The following is a 22,481-nucleotide window of genomic DNA, read 5'->3' on the forward strand; positions in this document are numbered from 1 at the left end:
AGGATAAATGACAGCCTAGAGCCTGGGCAGGCGGATGGGCTGACCAGACAGTTGTCGCAGCGAACTGGTTCGGTGTCAGCTGCTTCGGATGTTCTGGTTCTATAGAACCGGGCCAAACTGGTGGCATCCCACCCCTGGTTGGAAGGGATCTTGGAGTTCTTCTAGTCCAGCCCCCTGCTCAAGCAGGAGAACCTATACCATTTCAGATAAGTGACTGTCTAGACTCTTCTTAAAAACATCCAGTGATGAAGCACCAACAATTCCACTGGTTAATTGTCCTCCCTGTTAGGAAATTTCTTAATTCCAGGTTGCTTCTCTCTTTGATTGGTTTCTAACCATTGTTTCTTGTCCTGCCCTCTGGTGCTTTGGATAACAATTTGACCCCCTCTTCTTTGCGGCAGCCCCTCAAATACTGGAATACTGCTATCATGTCACCCCTAATTCTTCTTTTGTTTAGAATAGCCAAATCCAAATCCTGCAGCCGTTCTTCAAATGTTTTAGTTTCCATCCAGCAGTATCCCTCACATGCCTTCCACAGAGTAAATCCCATCTTGGCCAGGTTTGATAAGTCCAAGTAACCTGCTTACTTCTGTGTACCAGCAGTATACTGTGGCAGAATATTTGGTCTTTTAATTTATTCATTTGTTTTGTTCTTTTAACAGGAAAAAATGTAAATCTACAAGGTCAGTAACCCCAGAACTGGGAAAAAGTGTCTCACCCTTGTCCCTTGTGTTGTGCATCCTGGTGTTGTGTCAGAGGATGAGAAATAAAAAAGAATCAAAGAATCAAAGTCCCAATTTTGCAGGACATCTCTGAAAATTCATCTCAAAACTAAAAGAGTTAATTTTCTAGAAAGTAGTTCATATTGCCTGTTTCAAAAGGTGAGAATTATTTTAACCCCAACTAGCCATTCAATAGTTTTAGACTAAAAATAAATTGCAGATAGGGTTAGGCTGATGTTTCCTCAATGCATTTAACATGGGTAAGTGTACTGAATGAAGAGGACCAATTTCTAGCTTCAGGGTCCCAATTATGTTTTATGAAATGTTTTTCATACACATAATTAACTTCAAACCCTTTTTGTTTTTAGAAGTATGAAATCGAATATGATTGTTAGCATTAAATTTGTGGGAGGTATTCTTAGACCATGTAACATGCCATACTAGTTATAATTAAGCATCTCCGGTTGCTTTGATGAAGACATCATCAAAAAGCAGTACTTAGATTGATCAACAGAGACTGCTTCGTCCATCCCATAAGATGCTGGCAGAGTCACCAGATGGCTCACCCAGGGATACTCTGCCCCAACCTTCAATAAAGAGCAAATATCTGAGGAAGGCAATCTTGTAAACAGAAAGAAATATTGGACAGAGACATGAGTATTATGATTCCTAGATCAGTGCTTCTTAATCTTGGCAATTATAAAAGGTGGCTGGGGAATTCTGGGAATTGAAGTCCACAGCTTCAAGTTGCTAAAGTTGAGAAACATTACCCTAAGCCATAATCTCAGGCATACTTATTCATTGATCACCCAAGATTAAACGGGGTCTGGACTGAGGTGCAAACTGCACTGACCTTGGCATTTAATCTCTTTGGACTTGGTTTTTGGCAGACAACCTTTTGCACTCTTTCATCTTGATCTCTTATTTACTAAGGACTTTGGATTCAGGATGTCTTCCTTGTATGAAGTCCTAAGAACTGTACCTGGGAGTAAGAGAAAGCAAGGCCTGAAATGGAGAACATCACTTCCCCAGCTGACATTAACAGATACTGTGGAATCTGCCATGAAATATGGACATTGTTAGCTGGAATATCTTCTATCTTCCATGCTTGGAGTTCCTCTGTAGAAGCCTGGTTGGGAGTAAAAGAAGACATGTTGATGATGGAGCAACCAGTCCACATTAATGCAGAAGTTAGAATGCAGTGGGGAGAAAACTTTCATTCTTAAAATTATAGCAGGGCTCTTCTTTTGGGCCCACTGAAGAATTATATACTTACTATTTGGACTGAAATAAAGTCATTATTTCAAATGTCAAATAAAGCATGAGCAAACTCCATTTTTATTAGCAAGGTGTGGCATTGCTTCTGAGATGTTCTTAATCATCATATAGGGAGAAGGAATGAGGTTTATCTTAAAATCTAAAAAGGGTGAACAGCAGTGGTGGGATTCAAATAATTTAACAACCAGTTCTCTGCCCTAATAATTTCTTCCAACAACCAGTTTACCACACTACTCAGAAAGTTAATAACTGGTTTTCCTGAACTGGTACGAACTGGCTGAATCCCTCCATGGTGAACAGTAATTACATTACTCATTGGGCTGTGGGAAAATGTCAGGAATCCAAAGAAATTGGGAGTTGACAAAAAGATTGGTCATTGAAAGTAACACTCCTAATCATTTACATTCTATTGGTTATCCAAATTGCTACACCATTATGCATCATTCACCTTCTTTGTGCACACCTCATAAAGTTCAATAGATTTACAGTAGAGTGCAATTAATTACAGCAGGGAGCTTTGGACAAAATCAGTGATTTTATAAATAATAAGAACAGATATATATAATGAAATGAAATACTACCAAGAGAAAATTAAAAATGGGCCAAATCAGATGGCATCAGTGGCAATGTTTTACCATCCTGAGATATGCTAATGAACTCTTGGTTAATCACAGTCTTATAACCTAGATTCCCCATTCCTCTGGGTGCAATGCACATAACTTTACAAAAATTAAGATGCAATTACTTAAAAGTTCTGATTTTTTTGCCCAATCCAGAATATGATTATTTGCAGGTAAAGGTTGTTTCAATATCCAACACAAATAATTAAAATATGAATGAATAATGAATGCACCAGCATGGGATAAGTTTTCTCTCAGATGTTGTTCTATTATCCTTTATCATTGGTATAGGTTAGACTCCAACAACCTTTTATAGATCACATGTGTATAATATGTGTTCACACTGCAGCTTCTGTAAAGTATTAGAAACCTAATGCCCAACAAGGGAACAATTTCTGTATGAAATATCCAATTTTTGCAATTTGAGAGATCTATTTCTCTACATGAAAGACAAAGCTTTTAGAGCTTCAGAGCTTAGGGGAAATAAAAGTGAGTGATTTGAGTTTATTAGAGAAGGCGTGTATAGAAAGTGTATAGATAAATATTTCTCCCTCTTGCATAATACTAGTTTTCAAAAACCTGAAGTGAAATTGATTGACGGGAGAATCCAGCCAGTCAAAAAATATGTCTTCATTCAATTGATGCTGTAAGGCTATATTGATCGTCATTTGGCTTACTTTTCTTTAGTTGATTCAATAATGTTTCCTTGATGCTCTTGTTAGATACAAAATTCCACTGAACCTCAGGGTCATTTTTCAGAGTAAGGATCGACCTCATGTCAAGACTTTTCTTGAATCCATCATTTCAAGACTTTCTTTTAAAATTTTGATTAACTTCAATAGGAAATTAACCAGTGGATTTACTTAGGAATCCAACAATAGACTATCAACAATTGGCTGCAGGGCTTGGTTCCAAGCCTACTTGGAATATCTAAATAGCAATAGACTTATATACCGCTTTACAGTGCTTTTCAGCCTTCTCTTCTGACCCAACCCTGATACCAGCAAGAAAATCTCAAACAAACTCAGTAACTCAAACTTTCACAGCTTTAATCTACAAATAAACTTCTTTGTAGATAAAAGATGGCTTGCAGCCAATTAGTCCAACCAGAAAAGCCTTGACAGAATTCTTCAGATAAGCTGGAGTCTCTACACACAATGCTGGGTTCTTTGAATGTTTTTGCTTTCTGCAAAAGCAAAAACCCTTTGAAACCAGGCTTATATTCCCTGAAGGGAGGGTCCATTACGTTGCATTCTTACTCACAAGTCGCCTGTGCTGCTCCAGCTGTTCTCTTCTATGAATCATCCTCCGCTCATGCACACTTAGCACAGGCTCCTCGGGAACCTCCTCCTCACTGCTGCCAGCTAACCACAACACCTTCTCTAAGCAGTTTACAATGTCAGTATATTGCCCCCAACAATCTGGGTCCTCATTTTACCGACCTCAGAAGGATGGCTGGCTGAATCAGAATCAAACTGCTGGAAGTGAGCAGTGAGTTAGCCGGCAATATTGCATTCTAACCACGGCCAGCAGTTAGCAAAAGTAGTCTGCAGTAGTGCATTCTAACCACTGCGCCATTGCAGCTCATATAAATCCTGATATATTTAATTTTTTTAAAAAGTTATTGTGCTTCAATCCTGGATCTATAGCCTTTGTATAGAATGTCAGATTGCTTAGTCTTATACGTGGTTTGGTGGTATCTTCTGTGGTCTTGGCAAACATTTATTGAAATAAAAGGCTCTGTTTGCCAAACCTCAACAATAAATTCTATCAATAATGAATAAATGCTCAAATAAATCAACGGGACTGATTTTCAACTTAGAAGATGAGATTGGCCAGGCTCAAATTCTCTTCTGAGAAGTTGGAAGCAGTTTAAAAGGCTTTAGATGACATATAATAAAGCATCAAATATTTAGAAAAAATAGGGACCTTTTTCAGTCTCACAAGATTTCTAGGAGGAAGTTTAATTCTTGCCAGGTAGCCTTTTGCTCAACTTTTCGTCTTTTTTATATTCATCTATTTGAAGTCAGAATTGAGTTTTCTATTAAAAGAAAGAGACTATTGTATCTAGCTACCCATGTGTTTATCCATTCATCTGTTCATCAAGCTGTTTATTTTTCCATAAACTGATACGTTTATAACTCAATCTAGTGCATATTTATCTAGAAATAATCCTCCTGTGTTATGCTCAGTAGGTTTTGATCCCAGCTAGACAAAGGATCATAGCCCCAGAATGCCATTCGTTTTACTAGTCCACATATTCAATTCAACAAAGCAACCAAATAAATAAAACCTAATACCTTCCCTATTAATGGAGGGCAAATTTAGGCATAATGCAAATAAATTGATATTTTTCATGGTTGCTGCCAAGTTTGAAAAGGCCTTGGTCAAGCTATCATGAAGGCCTTCCCAATGTTTGCTGTGGGGCCCATCCATTTGATCTTACAATGACGTAGCACAAGTGGCAGAAATTGTCAGAAGTCCAATGCTGAAAACAAAAAATGAAGGCAAAGCAATGCAGTAATGAATGTCATCTGAATTTTCTCAGAATATTCTGAACATAATCGTGGAGTGAGCATTGTGATTCTCTTGAGGGTGTTGAGCCATAAAATGAAATATTTAAAACAATAAGGCTGGAGCCAATGACTGTATACATTTGCTCATGTATGACAGATGATCGACTTGCATTTGATGCATTCTCAAGAAAATGTGCTTAGAATTTCATCCAAACTTTTACTGATGACAGCAGGAGAATTATATGTATATGACCTCTTTTGTTCTGATTTCTGTGTGACTTAGAAGTTCCTAACTTGTGGTATATCAATTGTTGTATTTGCCTAAAAATCTTTGAATAATGCTTGTAATATGAAGGTCTCATTTGTTTGCAGCCTAATCTTATCCCTATGGTTTTTTGGGGAGAAAACAAAATAGATTTATTTCAGTAGCTGACTGAATAGAAATTAAAAAAGGCATATATATTCAAAAGACAACTTACTTGTGTTAGGACAACAGTGTATGAAGCTCCAAAATCTAGAAGGCCAAGCTTCAGGGCAGATACTTCTGCTTTCATTTGGAATTTTGCATTGTTGTACCTTAATATTGAAAGCAAAAACAGTAGTTCCTGGTTAGCTTCTCCTAGGTAGAGCCATTAAAAAATATCTTTAAATGATTGGGAACAATGAATAATTGGAGAGATGTTTTCAATCTATAGTAAGTATGTACAAGGTTTCTTAGGAACCAGGTTTTCGATCAAAATCTATACTTTAAATTGCCATTATTGTCTAATCATTTGTTTCCTGGTACTGTGGTGACATGAAATCTTCTATTTTCTAGAGTTATTTCAGCCCACTGGCCAGTGTACATATTGTCTGGGACTGAAGGAAATTTTAATTCAACTTTGGAGGAGTAGCAGGTCCCCTATCAATGTAGCAGAATATTCAATAGCAGGGTGGGTACATCAGACACATATTCTCCCAGAAAAAGGAAGAGAATGTAGTTCATTGTTTTGCAGGGAAATGTTCCTAAGTTCAGTTAGAAAGCTTTCTGGTTAGTAGACCTAAATGGACAGCAACAGTGATATATGACACTGGCCAACAGTTTTGAAGGACAACTGTAGCCTCCACTGATATACTTTGTTTAACAAACATCTGTGCATCTCTCCTAATGTTTCTCCCAGCAGAATGTCTCTGGTTTTCTCTTTTCAAATATAGAATGATTATAATGACAAACATAATCTGCTAGAAAATGTAGCCCTGTATCTTCCTGCAAAGAATCGAATATCCAATATCCTTTCCTGTACAACCTAACCTTTTCTTTTGGTAGGCAAATAGAAGCAGTGAATTGTAGGATAAAGTCTCCCCTCCCCAATCTTCATAATTTTCTTTACCTCTTGTGAATGAAGGACTGAATTATGTAAAACAGTTGACGTATTTGGAGGAAATCATGTGAGGGGGAAAAAGGATTCTAAATGAGAGACATGATGCTGCTGTTTTATTTGGAGGACAGAACATTTATCTAATACAGTGCACCTGGACAGTGGTGGCTTTATAGAGATTATTTTGTGTTATTGAATACTTAATTATTTTAAACGAATATGCGTGAGGCTGAAATTATGAGGGCCTGTAAGGACATTAAAGTCTATGCTTTGCCCTATGACCCTCTTCCTATCCTTTCTAACCAGCTGAATTCTTTTTGTGCAATGGAACTCATGAATATTCCATGTATCCATTGCTGATTAAGGTTCAAGTCCATCTTCAACCACAGAAGTTCACTGAGCACACACACACACACACACACAGTTGCTCAGTGAACTTTTGTGGTTGAGGATGGACATGAACCAGGATGTCTTAAGGGAAATTATAGGCTATAGGGTCCCTATTTATCTCACATGCCAGGATTATGGTGGAGGATACCAGGTAAAAGTATCCTCCTCAAAGATAGATAGTAACTATTTATCTTCACTAATAACTATCAAACAATTATACCAAGCAGGAAAAAGGAATCCAGATGTATAAAAACCAAGAGGACTTCTGAGAAATGATATTTGAGACCTTCTATTACTCAACCACTATTTTAGCTTTACCCAGCATTTATCAAGGTTACAAAAGTAAAAAGAAGACTATTGCCTTGGTGGAGCAAGACCATCTATTAAATGTACAGCTTCTTCCCAGGACTCTCTTTCCCTAGAGTCTGTAGCCATTCATTCATGAAAAGTTATAAAAGTGAGTCTGAATATAAATAGATATGGTCAGACAGAACCAAAATAATATTTCTAGTGTGGACAAAACGGAGGACCCTAAGCAAATAATCAAAGCTCACTGCTATGTTTTCTTAGACATTACATACTAGAGGGGTTCTCCTTTTGAAAGTGACACACTCCTACAGACAAAGAGATACACTCATATTTATACATTTCAGAAAGGAGAGAGAAATAATGCATGAATAAGTAATAACATAATAGATCTCAGGTTACTTTCTGACCTGTTATGTACAAAGAACAATGGTCTTAGAAAAAAAACTATTTGCATATAGAGATGGAGTGGGAATGTTCTAATAAAAAATTACGTTGGATCACTGCAACTAGACTTTGCAAGGCCACATTGTTTTTATCTTAACTGTTCCATTCATCTGAACATTGATTTTTCCCCACACTAGCATGAATAGGCAACCTTTGCAGGCCTTGGATGAATTTAAAATTTTTCTGCGAGCAATTAGACTTGTGTGTTTATTTATTTATTTATTTATATTTGTCAAAAGCTTACAATACAACAGAAACAAGAATAAACATAAGTTTAAATACAAGAAATAGGAACTAATAACTGGGGACAATAGGACAGGGACAGTAGGCATGATTGTGCACTTATGCACACCCCTTACAGACCCCTTAGGAATGGGGTGAGGTCAATAGAATAAATAAACTTGTAGTAAGGACTATCTGTCCCTTCCCTGCAGCCTGATGTTTGGGGTATAGAGAAAAGAAAAGAAGGATATCAGAAATTGTCAGCTTTCTCAGACAAGAAACCAACACCATAAGTAATAATACCCCCTTTATTGTAAGGTTATAGTAACAGAATCTTGCAAGTCTGAAATAACCCCTTCTCTCCCATGCCTTTCTTTCCAGACAACTAAGGAATATTCCTTTGGAGATACTAGCTTCACCTCCATCCCTCCTTTGGATTCATTTCCTTTGGATTTCATTTCTCAGATTGATGTCTAGGCTGTGGATCTTCCTCTGGTCCCCCAAGGTTATTCTCACAGCACGTTACAGAAATGGAATGATTATTCCCACAAACTTTGCCTTTGCTTGAACTGTGCTTCCAAGAAACAGCTCTTAAATAAAGTTTCTCCATTTCTGTTGTGTGTTAATAAGTCTAAGATACAATACCAGTCAGAAAATAGAACTTGACTTAGAGTCGGGGGAAAATGCATAGGAATTTTCATAGAATCCTGCTATCAAGTCAGTGGTTGGATTCAACTGGTTTGCACCAGTTCGGGACAACCGTTTGTTAACTTTCTGAGCAGTTTGGTGAACTGGTTGTTTGAAAAAATCATTAAGGCAGAGAACCGGTTGTTAAATTATGTGAATCCCACTACTGTATCAAGTCCCATTTTACAGGACATGAACAAGGAAGCAAGAAACACAGAGGCTTAAATAAGGAGTTTTAATGCAAGAATTAAGGGTAAGGGTAATCTAGGAAAGTAAAATACAAACCCTTAGCACACTTAGAGAGTTCACTAAGGCACAGTCTCTGAACATTCAAATTTCCTTCAAATTTCTTCAAATTTGAAAACCTTCAAATTTCTTCAAATTTGAAAACCTTCAAATTTCTTCAAATTTAAAAACCTTCAAATTTCTAGGTTCTATCATACCACAAGACCTAAAATGGATACCTAACATCAAAAACGTCATTAAAAAAACACAACAAAGAATGTTCTTTCTACGCCAACTCAGAAAGCTCAAACTGCCCAGGGAGCTGCTGATACAGTTCTACAGAGGAATTATTGAGTCTATCATCTGCACCTCTATAACTGTCTGGTTTGGTTCTGCAACCCAACAGGATAGACACAGACTTCAGAGAGTAATTAGGATTGCAGAAAAAACAATTACTACCAACCTGCCTTCCATCGAGGACCTGTATAATGCACGAGTCAAAAAGAGAAAATATTTACAGACCCCTCACATGTGAAAATATTTACAGACCCCTCACATCCCAGACATAAACTGTTTCAATTCCTACCCTCAAAACGATGCTATAGAGCCCTGCACATCAGAACAAGTAGACACAAGGACAGTTTTTCTCCAAACACCATCAGTCTGCTAAACAAATAATTCCCTCAACACTGTCCAACTATTTACAAAGTCTGCACTACTATTACTATTAATCTTCTCATCACCCCTTATCATCCATCCCCTCCCACTTGTGACTGTATGACTGTGACTTTGTCACTTGTATCCTTATGATTTATATTGACTGTTTTCTAATATGATTTGATTGCTTATTGTACTCTATGATTATTATTAAGTGTTGTACCTTATGATTCTTGACTCTTGACGAATGTATTTTTTCCTTTATGTACACTGAGAGCATTTGCACCAAGACAAATTCCTTGTGTTTCCAATCATACTTGGCCAATAAATAGAATTCTATTCTAGAATTCTATTTTGAATCTCTTCTTTTGAATCTCTTTTTTTGTAACCTGGACTGAGCTGCTGTTTATGATATAAACCACTAATGAACTCTTCTCCCTTTCATTGGTTTCAATGTCTATAATTTCTCTTATTTATTTCTTATCTCTAAGAATGTCTCACACTCACCTTCCTCTTGGCAGGGTCCTGTAATCTGAAACACCATAACTTTTGTTAACAGTGATGAACTCCTCCTCACCAAGAGTGATGCCGACATCCCATTCCAAAGTATTAATGAATCTGTAAAAAAAACTTGATTTCATCATGACAAAAAAGGAATAAAGCAAAAAAAAAAAAAAAGCATCCAATAGATGACTGGAAGCATATAGTTAAAGAGGGCTTCATCTACATCTCCAGTTTTGAAGTTAAAATTGCTAACCAAAAACCCACAAACTGATAGGTGTTTCCATATCCTTATATAGGTGTTATATACTCTTAAAATAGTGCAGCATTATGCCTTTCCATGGAAGAAAGTGAAAATTGTTTGTACTTTCACCTAAAAACATTCAGAAGAACATTAATTAAGGGGTGGGACTATGGGTGAAGAAAGAGAGGGGGAGGGAGAGGGAGATAGAGAGAGGGAGGGAAGGAAGGAGACGGAGGGAGAGAGGGAAAGGGAGGGACGAGAGGGGTGGAGGGGTAGAGAGAGGGAGGGGTAGAGAGAGGGAGGGGAGGGAGGGAGAGAAAGAGAAAGACAGAGATGGAGAGAGACAGAGAAGACTAAACATGGCTCTCCTTTATGACTTTTCTCTTATTTTTTCCTAATCATTAAATCAATATTCACTCTGTTAGAAAGGAGTTCCATTCTCCTGATTTTAAGAGTTACACTGAACATCAGAAGACTCAACTGCAATAAAAAAAACCCAATATTTCTTTTGGGGGGGGGAAGGGCATGAATGAAAGATTAATCAATACACTAAGAACTCGTAACTACTCAACCTCTTGACAGAAATTGGCAAAGTTGACAGATTTTGCTGAAATGGATAAATTTACTTCTTAGATTAGAGAAAAGACATTTTCTACATTTATTGGTGTCTGGAAGCTCTTGTGGGCTTTTTGTGTAAAAATGAAAAAAGTGACCTTGTGATATATGGTTTTGATGATTAGACAGGATAGATTATAGAAAAAAAGACTAATATGATGTAACTTTGGAAAGAGAGGTCAAAATATATCTGTACTTTGCTGTGAAGAATATTGGAATCTACTCCTTTATTTTGCTTTCTTTCCTATTTTCCCTCAACTTTTTTTCTATTCTTGCACTTTTTGCTTTTTCTTTGACTTCTTTCTTTTTATTTTCTCCCTTACTATTAGTTTGTGTTAGCTTTTATCTTCTTGTTGAAAAGTTTTAATAAAAAGTATATGTATGAACAATTTGAAAAGAATCTAGCTATTGAGAAAAGTCAGGAAAAAAAGAGAGCTCCTAAATAATATGCTGATATAAAAAACGTAAATAGCATGCATACCAGCAAGGTATCCAATCAAGAGAAAGACTGTCTGTGTGCATGCAATTTGAACATGCATGCATAAAAAAGATGATGTTCTCTGTGGGACTTTTGGCAGGAAGCATTTTCCTTATTCAGGATGGGAAGATCATCTGAAATATGGATTTGGACATGACTAAGAATCTATTTTTTTCAGCAACTCATCCTATGCCAGCTCAAATCTTTATAACAAGGGTCTTCAAACTTGGCAAGTTTAAGACTTGTGGACTTCAACTCCCAGAAATCCTGAGCTAACATGACTGGAGGAGGAATTCTGGGAGTTGAAGTCTACAAATCTTAAAGCTGTCAAGTTTGAAGACCCCTGCTCTATAAGGATGGGCTCTGGTAGGTTGAACAGTACATGGGCAATAGAGAAAGAACAGGCAATGCCAGATTGTATTTAATTTTCTGATATGTCCTTCATTAAGTCCGAGAATCCACCCAAATAACTCCCTATATCCAGAAAGCTGGAAGCTTAATAATAATTTAAACAAAAATAAATATAGCTAGTCCTCAACTTACAACAATTCACTTACTGACCGTTCAATGTTACAATGGCACTGAAACATGTGCCTGATGACCGTTTTTCACAGATATGACCTTTGCAACATCTCCATGATCCTGTGATCAAAATTCAGGCGCTTGGCAACTGGTTCACATATGCTGAGTTCAAAGGTCATGCGGTCACCCTTCGAGACCTTCTCCCAAGCAAAGTCAAGGGGGGAAGCCAGGTTCACTCAACAACCGATTTACTAACTTATCAACTACAGTGATTCACTTAACAACGGTGGCAAGAAAAGTCATAAAAGGCAGCAAAATTCACGTAATAAATGTCTCACTTAACAACAGAAATTTGTGGTCATAAGTGGAGGACTACCTGTAACAAATGTATAACCCTAAGCCCTAAGCAGCTGATCCGTTTAATTTTAGTTTATTTGTGGGGAGAGGGTTCCTATTAGTTCTGACTTATATTTTGCAGTAATACCCGCACTTGATAAAGTAACTTACTTTCCCCAAATTACTGTCCTCCAGACAATACGTATTTGGGCTTCACATTCTGTAATTCCCCGTCCAGTATGGCCAATGGATTATCAGACTTGAAACCCAACATATTGAGACAGCACAGCATGGAGAAGGCATGGCAGAGATGCAATTAAATGATTTTGTTGCGTTGACAGGCCATCAAAGTGCTCCGGTGCAATGCTCAGCCAATTCCCATGATCTCTAAGCAGAGAGAGGCTGCCTGAAAATTCTGCTTATGTCAGATTCCTCTCCAGTTCATAGGTTCTATTCCTTTTGCCAATTAAAGGAATATATATATATATATATATAAAGAGTGAGAGGGAGAGAGAGAGCAGACCTGGAAAGAGAAGAGACCTCATAAATCAGATCCTGGTCAGTGTACGCTATAATGGAGCAATGAGTCACTTGCTGGCAGAATTTAATGAAATTTCTCATTGCCTTCCCTTATGGATTCCAAATCTCTAAAGTGGGGTTAAGTACAAAGGCCTCAACCTAGTTGTTGAACCTTGTGTAAAATGGAATTCTTCCCCCCTCTTTCTCTTTCTCCTTCCTTCCACAAGAGGAATGATGTTATCTTCTTTTTCCTTATCAGAGAACAAGCATCAGCAAATCCGTAAGGATAGCAAATGGTTGCTTTGCTCCTGCAAAAGGTATATTTCTTTCTTTTGCAATTAAAACAAATAAACAAACAAACATAGAAATGTAACAGCTTAATGGCTGCTAACTGGAATTGCCCATTTCTAAAGTTCAGAAATTGTTTCATTTTGTAGCACAGTGAAATCTCTGATAATCCAGAACTAGATGATGGATTTTAGAATAACGATGGCAGGACTAACAATGGGAAGACTAACAATGGAAAGAAAATATGGATTACGCAAGGTTTATGCATTTATTTATCCAGACAATGGCTCCCTAGATCAATTTTGGCTTTTGAGATAGATAACTAAACTTCAAGATCAGATTTCCAAAAAACCCCAAAAACTGCTGGGTGTCTTTCACAAGAAGAAAGAAAAAGGATAAAATTATCCTCTGTTTCTCTTTTCCCTCCTCCAATCCCTGTTGGATCATATGTTATTTCCGCCCAGTTATTGTCTTCTCAATAAATGTTAAACACAAATGAATTATGCAGAGAATCTCTAAATCTTTGGTATGCCCAGGAAATGCTCCTGGGAAGCATTTTGTTGTCATTGGTCAAGGAAGGACCTCTGCTGAAAATGTTCTGATCCTGCAGAAAAGACTCTAGATCGGGGGTGTCCAACCTTGGTAACTTTAAGACTTGTGAACTTCAACTCCCAGAATTCCCCAGCTAACATGATCTTAAAGTTGGGAAGGTTGCTCTAAAGTCTGATGGGGAAGATCTGTGAGCTGTCTTGCTCTCTGAGAATTGTCCTCTTTTTCTCTTCCATTGAAAAGGTAACACCAAAAGCTGCTAGGATATTCTCCTATGGAGGATATTACTGTAACAACTGAAGATAAATGTCCACTTCACTGATTTGAGTTGTGACTAGTATTTAAAACCTCAAAGGTATCTTCTTTCCTTCATTAATTCCTCACAAACCTAAGTTGCCTGCACTAAAGTTGATCTAGTTAATCGGTTTAAAAGCAAGGCAGACGACAGAGACAAATGAATTAATAAAGAAACTTTATCAGCAATATGGCAAACTTGTCTCTCTTTCTTTAGGACTGGCATGTAAAGTGTATTATTTTGATGGGATAGGAGTGTTTAAAGTAGCCTTCTAAATCCTCACATTATCTGTTAGGTGGCAAAACCAGGGCTGGGGTTGGTATAGCAAACTAGATATCATTTGTAAGGGTGTCAGTTTTTTCAAATTCCCCCCTCCCTGAATGTTCTGCAACAGATTGAATAAAATCCTACTGTTTGTTCATATCAGTGAATGAAAGAAACAAGAGGCTGAGAGAGAAAGCATGGAAACTGCACCCCTCAGGTTGATAGCTTCCTTCAAAACATAAACAAATTCAACCTGTGAAAACCATAACTCTATACCCAAAATTTATCTATAACAAAGATGTGAGGCTAGTTTATTGAATATTTTCTCCAGAAGGCCTGAAATTCTTCCAGAAAATTTAGAGGGAGGCTTTAAAACAAAAAGGAAACTTTGACAGAAAAAACTATTCTGAAAACAAAAGCTCGTCCTTGTACCTTGTGTGTGTGGAGATAGAAATAGATACATGGACATAGATATATTCCACAAATGTAGATAGTATAGAAGCAGTTCATTGGAGAAGCATTTCTAATGTTCTGTTCTGAACAACTTTTCAGTTTGAAAGTTGGTGGGATCATCTGCGTTATTGTCTGGATGAGACAATATTCTTCAATTTGCTTTCTCCCAGAACTCTTTAGATGGTAAACACTTTTGCTGCAGCTCAGTTGGCTTAGAATTTTCCATCAGATCCCAATCAATACATGTATTTATACCACTTAACCACTGAATCAACATCTAAGCCCTTTACAGATACTGGATACAGATATAGAAGCTGATAATGATTGCATTGACATACTGCATAGATGTTTGACAGATTGTTATCCTGAACAGTTCAATGCATATTGCTACCTCTACTCAGAGCTGTTTCAAGTCATTCCTGGCAATCATTACAACCTTGTATTTCCTGCCCTCTAAATGTGTCGCCCTTGAAATATTATACTGCAGTTCTTAATCACTCCCACCATACTGGCTATGCTGCTAAGATCTGCAGCATAGTAAGTTATAGATTCTTCTTTGACCATTTTTCTATGTAACCATAGATGGCCATTTTAGAAGGGCCATTCAACTAAGACATTTAATCCAATCCTCTATTCAACATAAGAATCAGATTAACCATTCCCAGCAGATGAGAGTCTAGCCTGCATTTGAACAACATAAGGATATTCTTTCCTTACTGTGCCAACTTGTTGTGTGTTGTGCCAATGAATATAGCCATGACAAACAAAACTACCACCTAATTATATTTTGTCTCTCATTAAATGCACATATGACACTGAACCTCTGGCTGAGAGAAGCTAATCATTTCTGTTAAACTGAGGCATTATATCTAAAAACCCCTCCCCAATATTCAAAGCCAGTCCATACCTCACTGCTGCCATTCCTTCTGATGGCTTTTTCTGCATGTCTTCAATCTAAAACCAAAGAGAGAGAAAATCAATATACAATTTCTGCCTACATGAAAGCTTCCTAACTACCAAAGAATCCATAATGAAAAACATGAGTCCAGAATATGGAGGGAGATGTTTTCAAGATGCTTTGTATCAAATTGTAAGTGGTTTGAGCTCCAATAGAAAGACCCCTAAGAGAGATCAAAAGCTGTCAGTGTCCTTAGTGCATGTAGCAATTGAGATACTTTTCCCATGTGCCCCAGATCCTCTACTTTCTACCTGCAGTGGGAACTTGTTCTGAGTTAATCCTATTTATACTGACAAAAGCGGATAAAAGTTGGGCTGAGTTTCCACACCCCTCTAAGCTGTAAGATAAGGTAATCCTCTGACATGATTCATTAACAGATGGTCCTTGTTTAACAACCACATGTCAGTGACTGTTTGAACTTACAACAGGGCTGAATGAGTGACACTTATCATAGCAGCATCCTGCAGTCATATGTTCACCATATGCAACCTTCTTTGCTGTCTTCCTACAAGCAAAGTCAATGGGGAAGGCAGCAGGAGGTCACAAATAGTGACCACATGATATTCTTGCTTAATGAGTCATGGTGTTTCGCTTAAAGGCTGCAATCAGAAATTCCAGAGCAAAGCAACATATCATACAATGTCATGATTTACAACTGTGTTGCTTACTGATAGACATCACGGTCCCAATTGTCATTGTTGTCATGATTTTGGCTCTGTTTTGCTGCTTATATATTAAAAGCATAAGGTTTTCTTAATCATCTGATCTATTCTGCCAACATAAAGTTCATATGTAAACAGCATTAATTAAACTGGTATATGAACAGAAGTATTTAATTTTCTGAAATGACGATTGGATTTCATACAAAGAATATGGCTGTTTGTGAAAGAGATGCTTTACTTATAAAACTAGAACCATGCTTTGCATTAATGTTTTGTTACTCCCAGTTGCCAAAGATAAGTTTAGTTATTCTGATATGAACTTTTTAGAAACTTCTAGTAAGAACATTAATAAACAAACATATCACTAAATTGTTTTATTGCTTTACCACTTTAAAGATTTTTTTTTTTTTTGCAATTTTGAGAAGTTCTTTTGGAGAAAACATTCTTAAATTAGTACTATTTCTCTAAGCTCTCCCATCCAACTGGCTTCATTCCAATTTCCCAATGTCATATTTGACATTTTAAATTATGTCTAGCAGCTCAGAAATGAGAGAAAATGCAATCAATCAATCAATAAGAATAGAGCTGGAATGGACCTTGGAGGTCTTCTCATCCAGCCCCCTGCTCAAGCAGGAGATCCTATACCATTTCAGACATGTAACTGTGTAGTCTCCTCTTAAAAACTTCCAGTGATGAAGCACCCATGATTTCTGATGGCAAGCTGTTCCATTGGTTAATTATCCTTACTGTTGGGAAGTTTTCAGACTAGTTTAAATGCAAAAATACTACTCATATATCCATCTTGACCGACCAGATGAACATTGATTATGTCTTAGTGATAGTATTGTGGTACTTCTGTAAAAGATGCTGTACCTAAATACCTGATCATACAATAGTGCTAGCTTCCTCTACAACATCTCAGGCAATCTTCCATCTTTGTTTAGGAATACTGTGGATTCTATGACGCTGAATTTTTATTATTTATTTACTTCACAAACTTGTACTGTATAGCCACCCATCTAATAAATGTGACTTGGGGTGGCATACAACAAATCAACAGCCAAAAACAAATATAATTATTAAAAATAATTAGACAAATAAAAAAACAAGATTGTAAGAAAGTGGACAACAATCTAAACACAACACAATCATCTTGCAGGCTTCCTATTCCCATAGGATCCTCAAAGTTGCTGGGAAAAACATTTGAAAGAGTTTTCTAGAAGGCTAGTGGCTATTTGAATGACTAGTGACTAATTCTAGAAGGCTAGAATTTTGTGGTAGATAAACAAAACTTAAACTATTATAGTTGGGAAACTGAATTAGCATAGCTAAATATTACCCAACAAGATTGGGTGGATTGTTCTATGAATAGGTAGGTAATCTTCATACAGGGAACATTTGCCCGTATCTTTGACTTTGGCCCCATTTGATTTCCAACTTACTATATTGGTTGTTAGGTTTCCTCCTCTCTTGTAGATAATTAAACTGTTGACTGACATTTCATCGATCGAATGATTATATGTGGATGATAATCCTTGGTGCTGTATCTTAACTTGAATAAATTGTTGGTCACTATTGAGAATTAATCTGGAGTATTCAGCAGGGTCCTGAGCAAAATAAAAAGATTTTAATCTATATCTGCAGTGAAGTTTTTTCTCATGAAGAATAAATTTCAAACACACTTTTGCATTTTTCCATTAAAAATAAGTTTTAACTAGATCAGTGTACTCATTTACTTTTAAAGACTTGATGATATGAGGAATCCTGAAATGGTGGTCTGCAATTGTACTTTCCATGAAAAAAAATATTTCTAGGTGGATCACAGCATATAATAATAATAATAATAATAATAATAATAATAATAATAATAATAATAATAATAACAGCAACAACAACAATAATAGTCACCATAGAAAATGAAGAAGGTAAATTGCTCTGGGACTTTAGAATTCAAACAGATTGGGACCTGCCACATAATACCCCAGACTTAACAATTGTCGATAAGAAAGACAAAAAAGTCTGAATAGTGAATGTAGCAGTATCTGGAGACAGCAGAAGAGAAGAAAAAAGAATCTGAGAAGATAACAAAATACAAAGGCCCACAAACAGAAATAGAACAACTGTAGCAAAGGCAAGTAAAGGTAGCATCAATAGTAATAGATGCCTTGAGTGCAATTGCAAAGCAACTGGAGTACCACTTGAACACCTGCTCTGACCCACGCCCTTTTCTGACAAATCAAACACAATCCAGAAGGAGCAAAAACCTTGTAATGCTTTTACAAAATAATTAGCTGTGATAAGCACAAGTCTTGCCAAACTGTGCAAGGCTTGCCAAAAGATAACAGACAAGAAATAATTTGCAAGACAAAAATGTTCAAATACAAACTCAGGATACTGGAATGTCCACAAGGCTGTAGTTTCAAAACGTCTTTGCCTTCTGCAAAATACGTTCGTTTCACAGCTGGTTTTTATCTTCTTGAAGGAGGGGCCATTACCTTGCAGCCTTACTCCAGAGTCGCCCATGCTGTTGTGACTGCTCTTTCCTATGAGCAACCCTGTGCGCACACGCACTTGGCACAGGCTCCTCGGGAACCTCCTCATCACTGCTGCCAGCCCCCACAATCTCTGAAGGCAGCAGTCCACTCCCTAATGGTCCTGGCCCCTCATCTGAGTTCTCGCTCTCCTAAGCCATCTGCACCTGCTGCCGGCTAACCACAACACCACCATTGGTACTGACAAATTCTCCACCAGTCAATTGCAGAAGGCGGCTTTATTTGGAACAGCTTCCATCCTGCAGCGATATCTGTAGCACCATCAAACATCCACATCTGCCTTTCCCAGGTCCTTGGTAAGGACTTGATAGGTAGACAAAAATGCCAAACCTATTCTAAACATCTGGCTGACTGTGCGATAATCAATATCAACAACCAGTACAGGCCAGTACTGTACAGACCCTTGACAAGAAGAATTAAGAGAAAAATATAGCATACTAATCCCTCATCTAATTCAAGCTAAAACCAGAAAAGGGAATAGTTGCAAGGAAAATGTTAAAGATGCCAGCAACTCTTAAAACAAGGATCAACAGTCTTTCTGGAGAATTGTTCCTTTCAGTGATTCCTTTTCAGGGCCACATGGAGTGTGTGTTGCTGTTGATAAGTGAGAGTGTGATACAAATGCCCACATCTATTCTCACAGCAATCCTATTCTTTGGGTATCAGGCCAAATCACTGGGAATTGAGGCTAAGGTAGATGGTAGGAGAGGTCCTAACTTTTCTCCCTCCTGTAATTATGATTAAGCTCTCTATTTCCCTCTGAGCAGAAAGAAAACAGTATCTGGACAACAGAGATCAGGGACAGATGAGGTGAAAGCCTTTCCTTCCTCAATAATGCTGATAAATATAGTAGGAGTGAAGGGATTGGTCCCAGAGTTAGGAAAGACTGCTTGTATATGCTGGACAGTTCATTGCTATTTAACAGGATACTTGTGGAACAGGTGTGCGGGGATGACAATAAGCATATAAGTAATGAGGGTAAGCTGGTAGGGATGTCCACTTCAGCTTTGAAGGGTTCACTCACACAGAGGACTGACTGTCTCTAAAATGGCATTTTATAGAAAAGAAGGTAAATCCCGAAAAAGAAAAAATATATATAAGGCAACCATTTGTCAGCAATGTCAAATGATTCCTCAGGGAAAAAAAGGAGGGCTCAATTGACAAGGAACCTCAGCTCCAGAGTAAACTGCTAATGTGGAAGTGAAGTCAGTTTCTAGGCCATCCCACTCTGCTTGCTCTCCTACCTGAATGAACAGTCGCCCGGATATTATAAGTCAAGGAGAAGGAAAAGGACAAAAATCACATATATACTCTACTATTGAAACTATTTATGCAAGAAGTCTCTCTAGAACAGGGGTTCCCAAATTCTTCAGTTCATTGATCTTTTCGTGAAGTTTCAGATTGTTCATTGACCCACAAACATATATTTATTAAAAGAATTTAATAAATAATACTTTAATAATACTACAAACAACAGTAACAGTAACAATAACATTGGCAGCTGACCATCCAACCATGGGTAATACTAAGCTGTTGGTTTGAGCTCCGAGCTTGGCAGTTTGGTTGCAAATGTTTTGTCACCATTTGAGGAGACATCGTTAGTGTGTTTTGAGTTGTGCTCGTCTGTCAGAACACAGATCTTTAAATACCTTTTTATGAGATGCAAATTAGTCTGACTGTTGTTTGTTCAGATAGTTCTGAGACATATAACCAATAGCCTAACGACCAACCTGAGCTACTAATATTCAAACACATTTCAACCTGGGTAACGTTGTCTTGCTTCTAGTCACCTCAACTTCATTGGCATGGAGCTCTACAAAGACCCCAAATGATTAATTGACCCCAATTGACCTTTAATTTATCAACCATCTATTTACTGACCCCCCCCCACCAAGCCACCTTCTGGGTCTTTGTGATCTCTGGCCATTGAATGACCCTATAGACAGCCCCAAAGATTCTTGCACATCAATATTGACTATTTTAAGGAACCTTGATCTACAGGCGGGGTGTCAAACTCACGTCGTCACAGTGGCATCACATGATTTCTCATGACTTTTTTCCCCTTTGTTAAACTGGGCATGAGCGTGGCCAATGCGTAACGCATCTGGCTCATGGGCCGTGAGTTTGACAGCCCTGATCTACAGCATCAAATACTAACCTGTAATAATCACAATAAAACCAAGATTGATCTACCTCTGAGCATGATTTCTCTTTTGAAATAAACAAAAATACTGGATGTTTCTGGGATAAAGAGAAAATAGACATATAATGCTCCAGTTCACCTGAAAAGGTTTAATTGGCTGCCGGAACAAGTCATATCCCTCAAGAGTCAGTTCAACATCGCTGTCTGCTAAATTCAGGACCTGAATGTAGCTTTCTTTGGGAACTGGGATAGGCATACCATTTTCCTAATTAAGAGAAAAGAGTGTGTCAACAGCATGATCATGTGAGGGGAAATTATTAGTGATTAAAATTTCAGTGGGTTGGTTAGAGTCCATAGAGATGCAAGTTCTTTACCCTTCAGCCTCATTTCCAGATAAAGGACCCACTGTCTTTTTAGCACATGGATGAGCAATTAATAACATAGTGCAAAGCAGAAAAATAGCCAGTGATGCATAAATGTAGAAAATTTGCATCTCTATTCCTGTGCCTATACTACTTAGCACTTACCTCTAGCTTGAGTTCTACAATAGCTGCAGCTGCAAATGCCAGACTGGCCAGGATCATGCCAGTTGCCATCTTTTTAATGGGCCTGAAAGTAAATAAACACAACTTAATTAGAATAATGTACAGCTTCCCTTCAAGTCTGAGATCACTGCACTTAAGCCACACACATTTGATTCAGCTGAATCCAGCAATCCTTGAATTGAATGTTTCTATAGTATATATGGAACACATTCAAGGTCTATTCAAATGGGTTTGCTATTTTTTAAAAATGCTCCCTGCTTACAAGATTCCCATTAAGTTCCTCTTAGCTCTTTGAGGAGGGAACTGAGTTGGCATTTAGTTAATGTGTGAAGTGGAGGAAAGCAAAACTGATGATCTATGTCCAGCTTGCTTCTGAGAAGTGAGACAGAAAAAAATGTGTGGGATTATTGAGCTGAAAGGACATTAGAAATAAAGTGCACATCTTCAAATAGTTCTATCATGATGAAAAGAGTCAAATGAGGGGATTTGCAGGGGAATATCTCAGAATCGCTGAAGGGCACATTAAAAGGATGCTTTATTTAATGAAAATTTCCTGCCCTTGAAGAAAAATATCCTGGCCTGTTGTGCAGACCACTAAAATGAATTGGGGTCAGAGGACATGCTTGCATTCAGAGTTGGAAAAGAATAACTGGGTTCATTTAAACCAGTGGTTCCCAAACTTTTTCAGTCCACCGCCCCCTTGGTGCTACAAACTCATCCTCGGTGCCCCCCACCCAGGGGTGGGATTCAAATTTCTGTAGGCATGGCCCAATTTGAGAGTGTGGCTTGCTGGTCATGTGACTGGGTGGGCGTGGCTTGCTGATCACGTGGCTTGCTGGCTGGGCGTGGCTTGCTGGTCACATGACCGGGTAGTTAAGGTTTGGTGGACATGTGACTGGGTGGGCATGGCCAGGTAACTGGCAAACCAAATACAAGTGGTCCTCACTTAATGGCCGTTTGTTCAGCAAGTGTTCTAATTTATGACTGGCCTCCCCAGAACTACCTGACTTATTTTTGGAGTTTTGACCACCATGCACACACACATACACACACACTCCCTTCTAACCCTGCTGGAGCAGGTCATTGGACTAGAATCGGCAAAGCATCTCTGATTAGATTCTAGTAGTAA

At 37.8% G+C, this 22,481-nt stretch overlaps 1 protein-coding gene across 10 annotated transcripts in view; it reads right to left on the reverse strand.

The window, feature by feature from the left end:
* SLC15A2 (solute carrier family 15 member 2) overlaps positions 1-22,481 on the reverse strand; it is a 105,841-nt gene that overhangs the window by 18,193 nt on the left and 65,167 nt on the right. For 4 of the 10 annotated variants that reach the window (XM_087950228.1, XM_087950226.1, XM_087950224.1 and 1 more), the window contains exons 14-20: positions 21,335-21,416; positions 20,947-21,072; positions 17,555-17,719; positions 15,400-15,446; positions 9,936-10,046; positions 5,616-5,712; positions 1,705-1,851 (exon numbers count right to left, since the gene is read on the reverse strand). In XM_087950228.1, the coding sequence (XP_087806354.1) occupies positions 1,705-1,851; positions 5,616-5,712; positions 9,936-10,046; positions 15,400-15,446; positions 17,555-17,719; positions 20,947-21,072; positions 21,335-21,416 (775 nt within the window). Of the gene's footprint in view, positions 1-1,575; positions 1,852-5,615; positions 5,713-9,935; positions 10,047-15,399; positions 15,447-17,554; positions 17,720-20,946; positions 21,073-21,334; positions 21,417-22,481 lie in introns of all 10 variants that reach the window. The other 6 variants (XM_087950229.1, XM_087950225.1, XM_087950227.1 and 3 more) reach the window with 3 other exon arrangements.

Source organism: Notechis scutatus, chromosome 1 (genome assembly GCF_049901735.1).
Source record: "Notechis scutatus isolate UNSWTSFEM ecotype Mainland chromosome 1, rNotScu1.2, whole genome shotgun sequence".
NCBI classification, from domain to species: Eukaryota; Metazoa; Chordata; class Lepidosauria; order Squamata; family Elapidae; genus Notechis; species Notechis scutatus.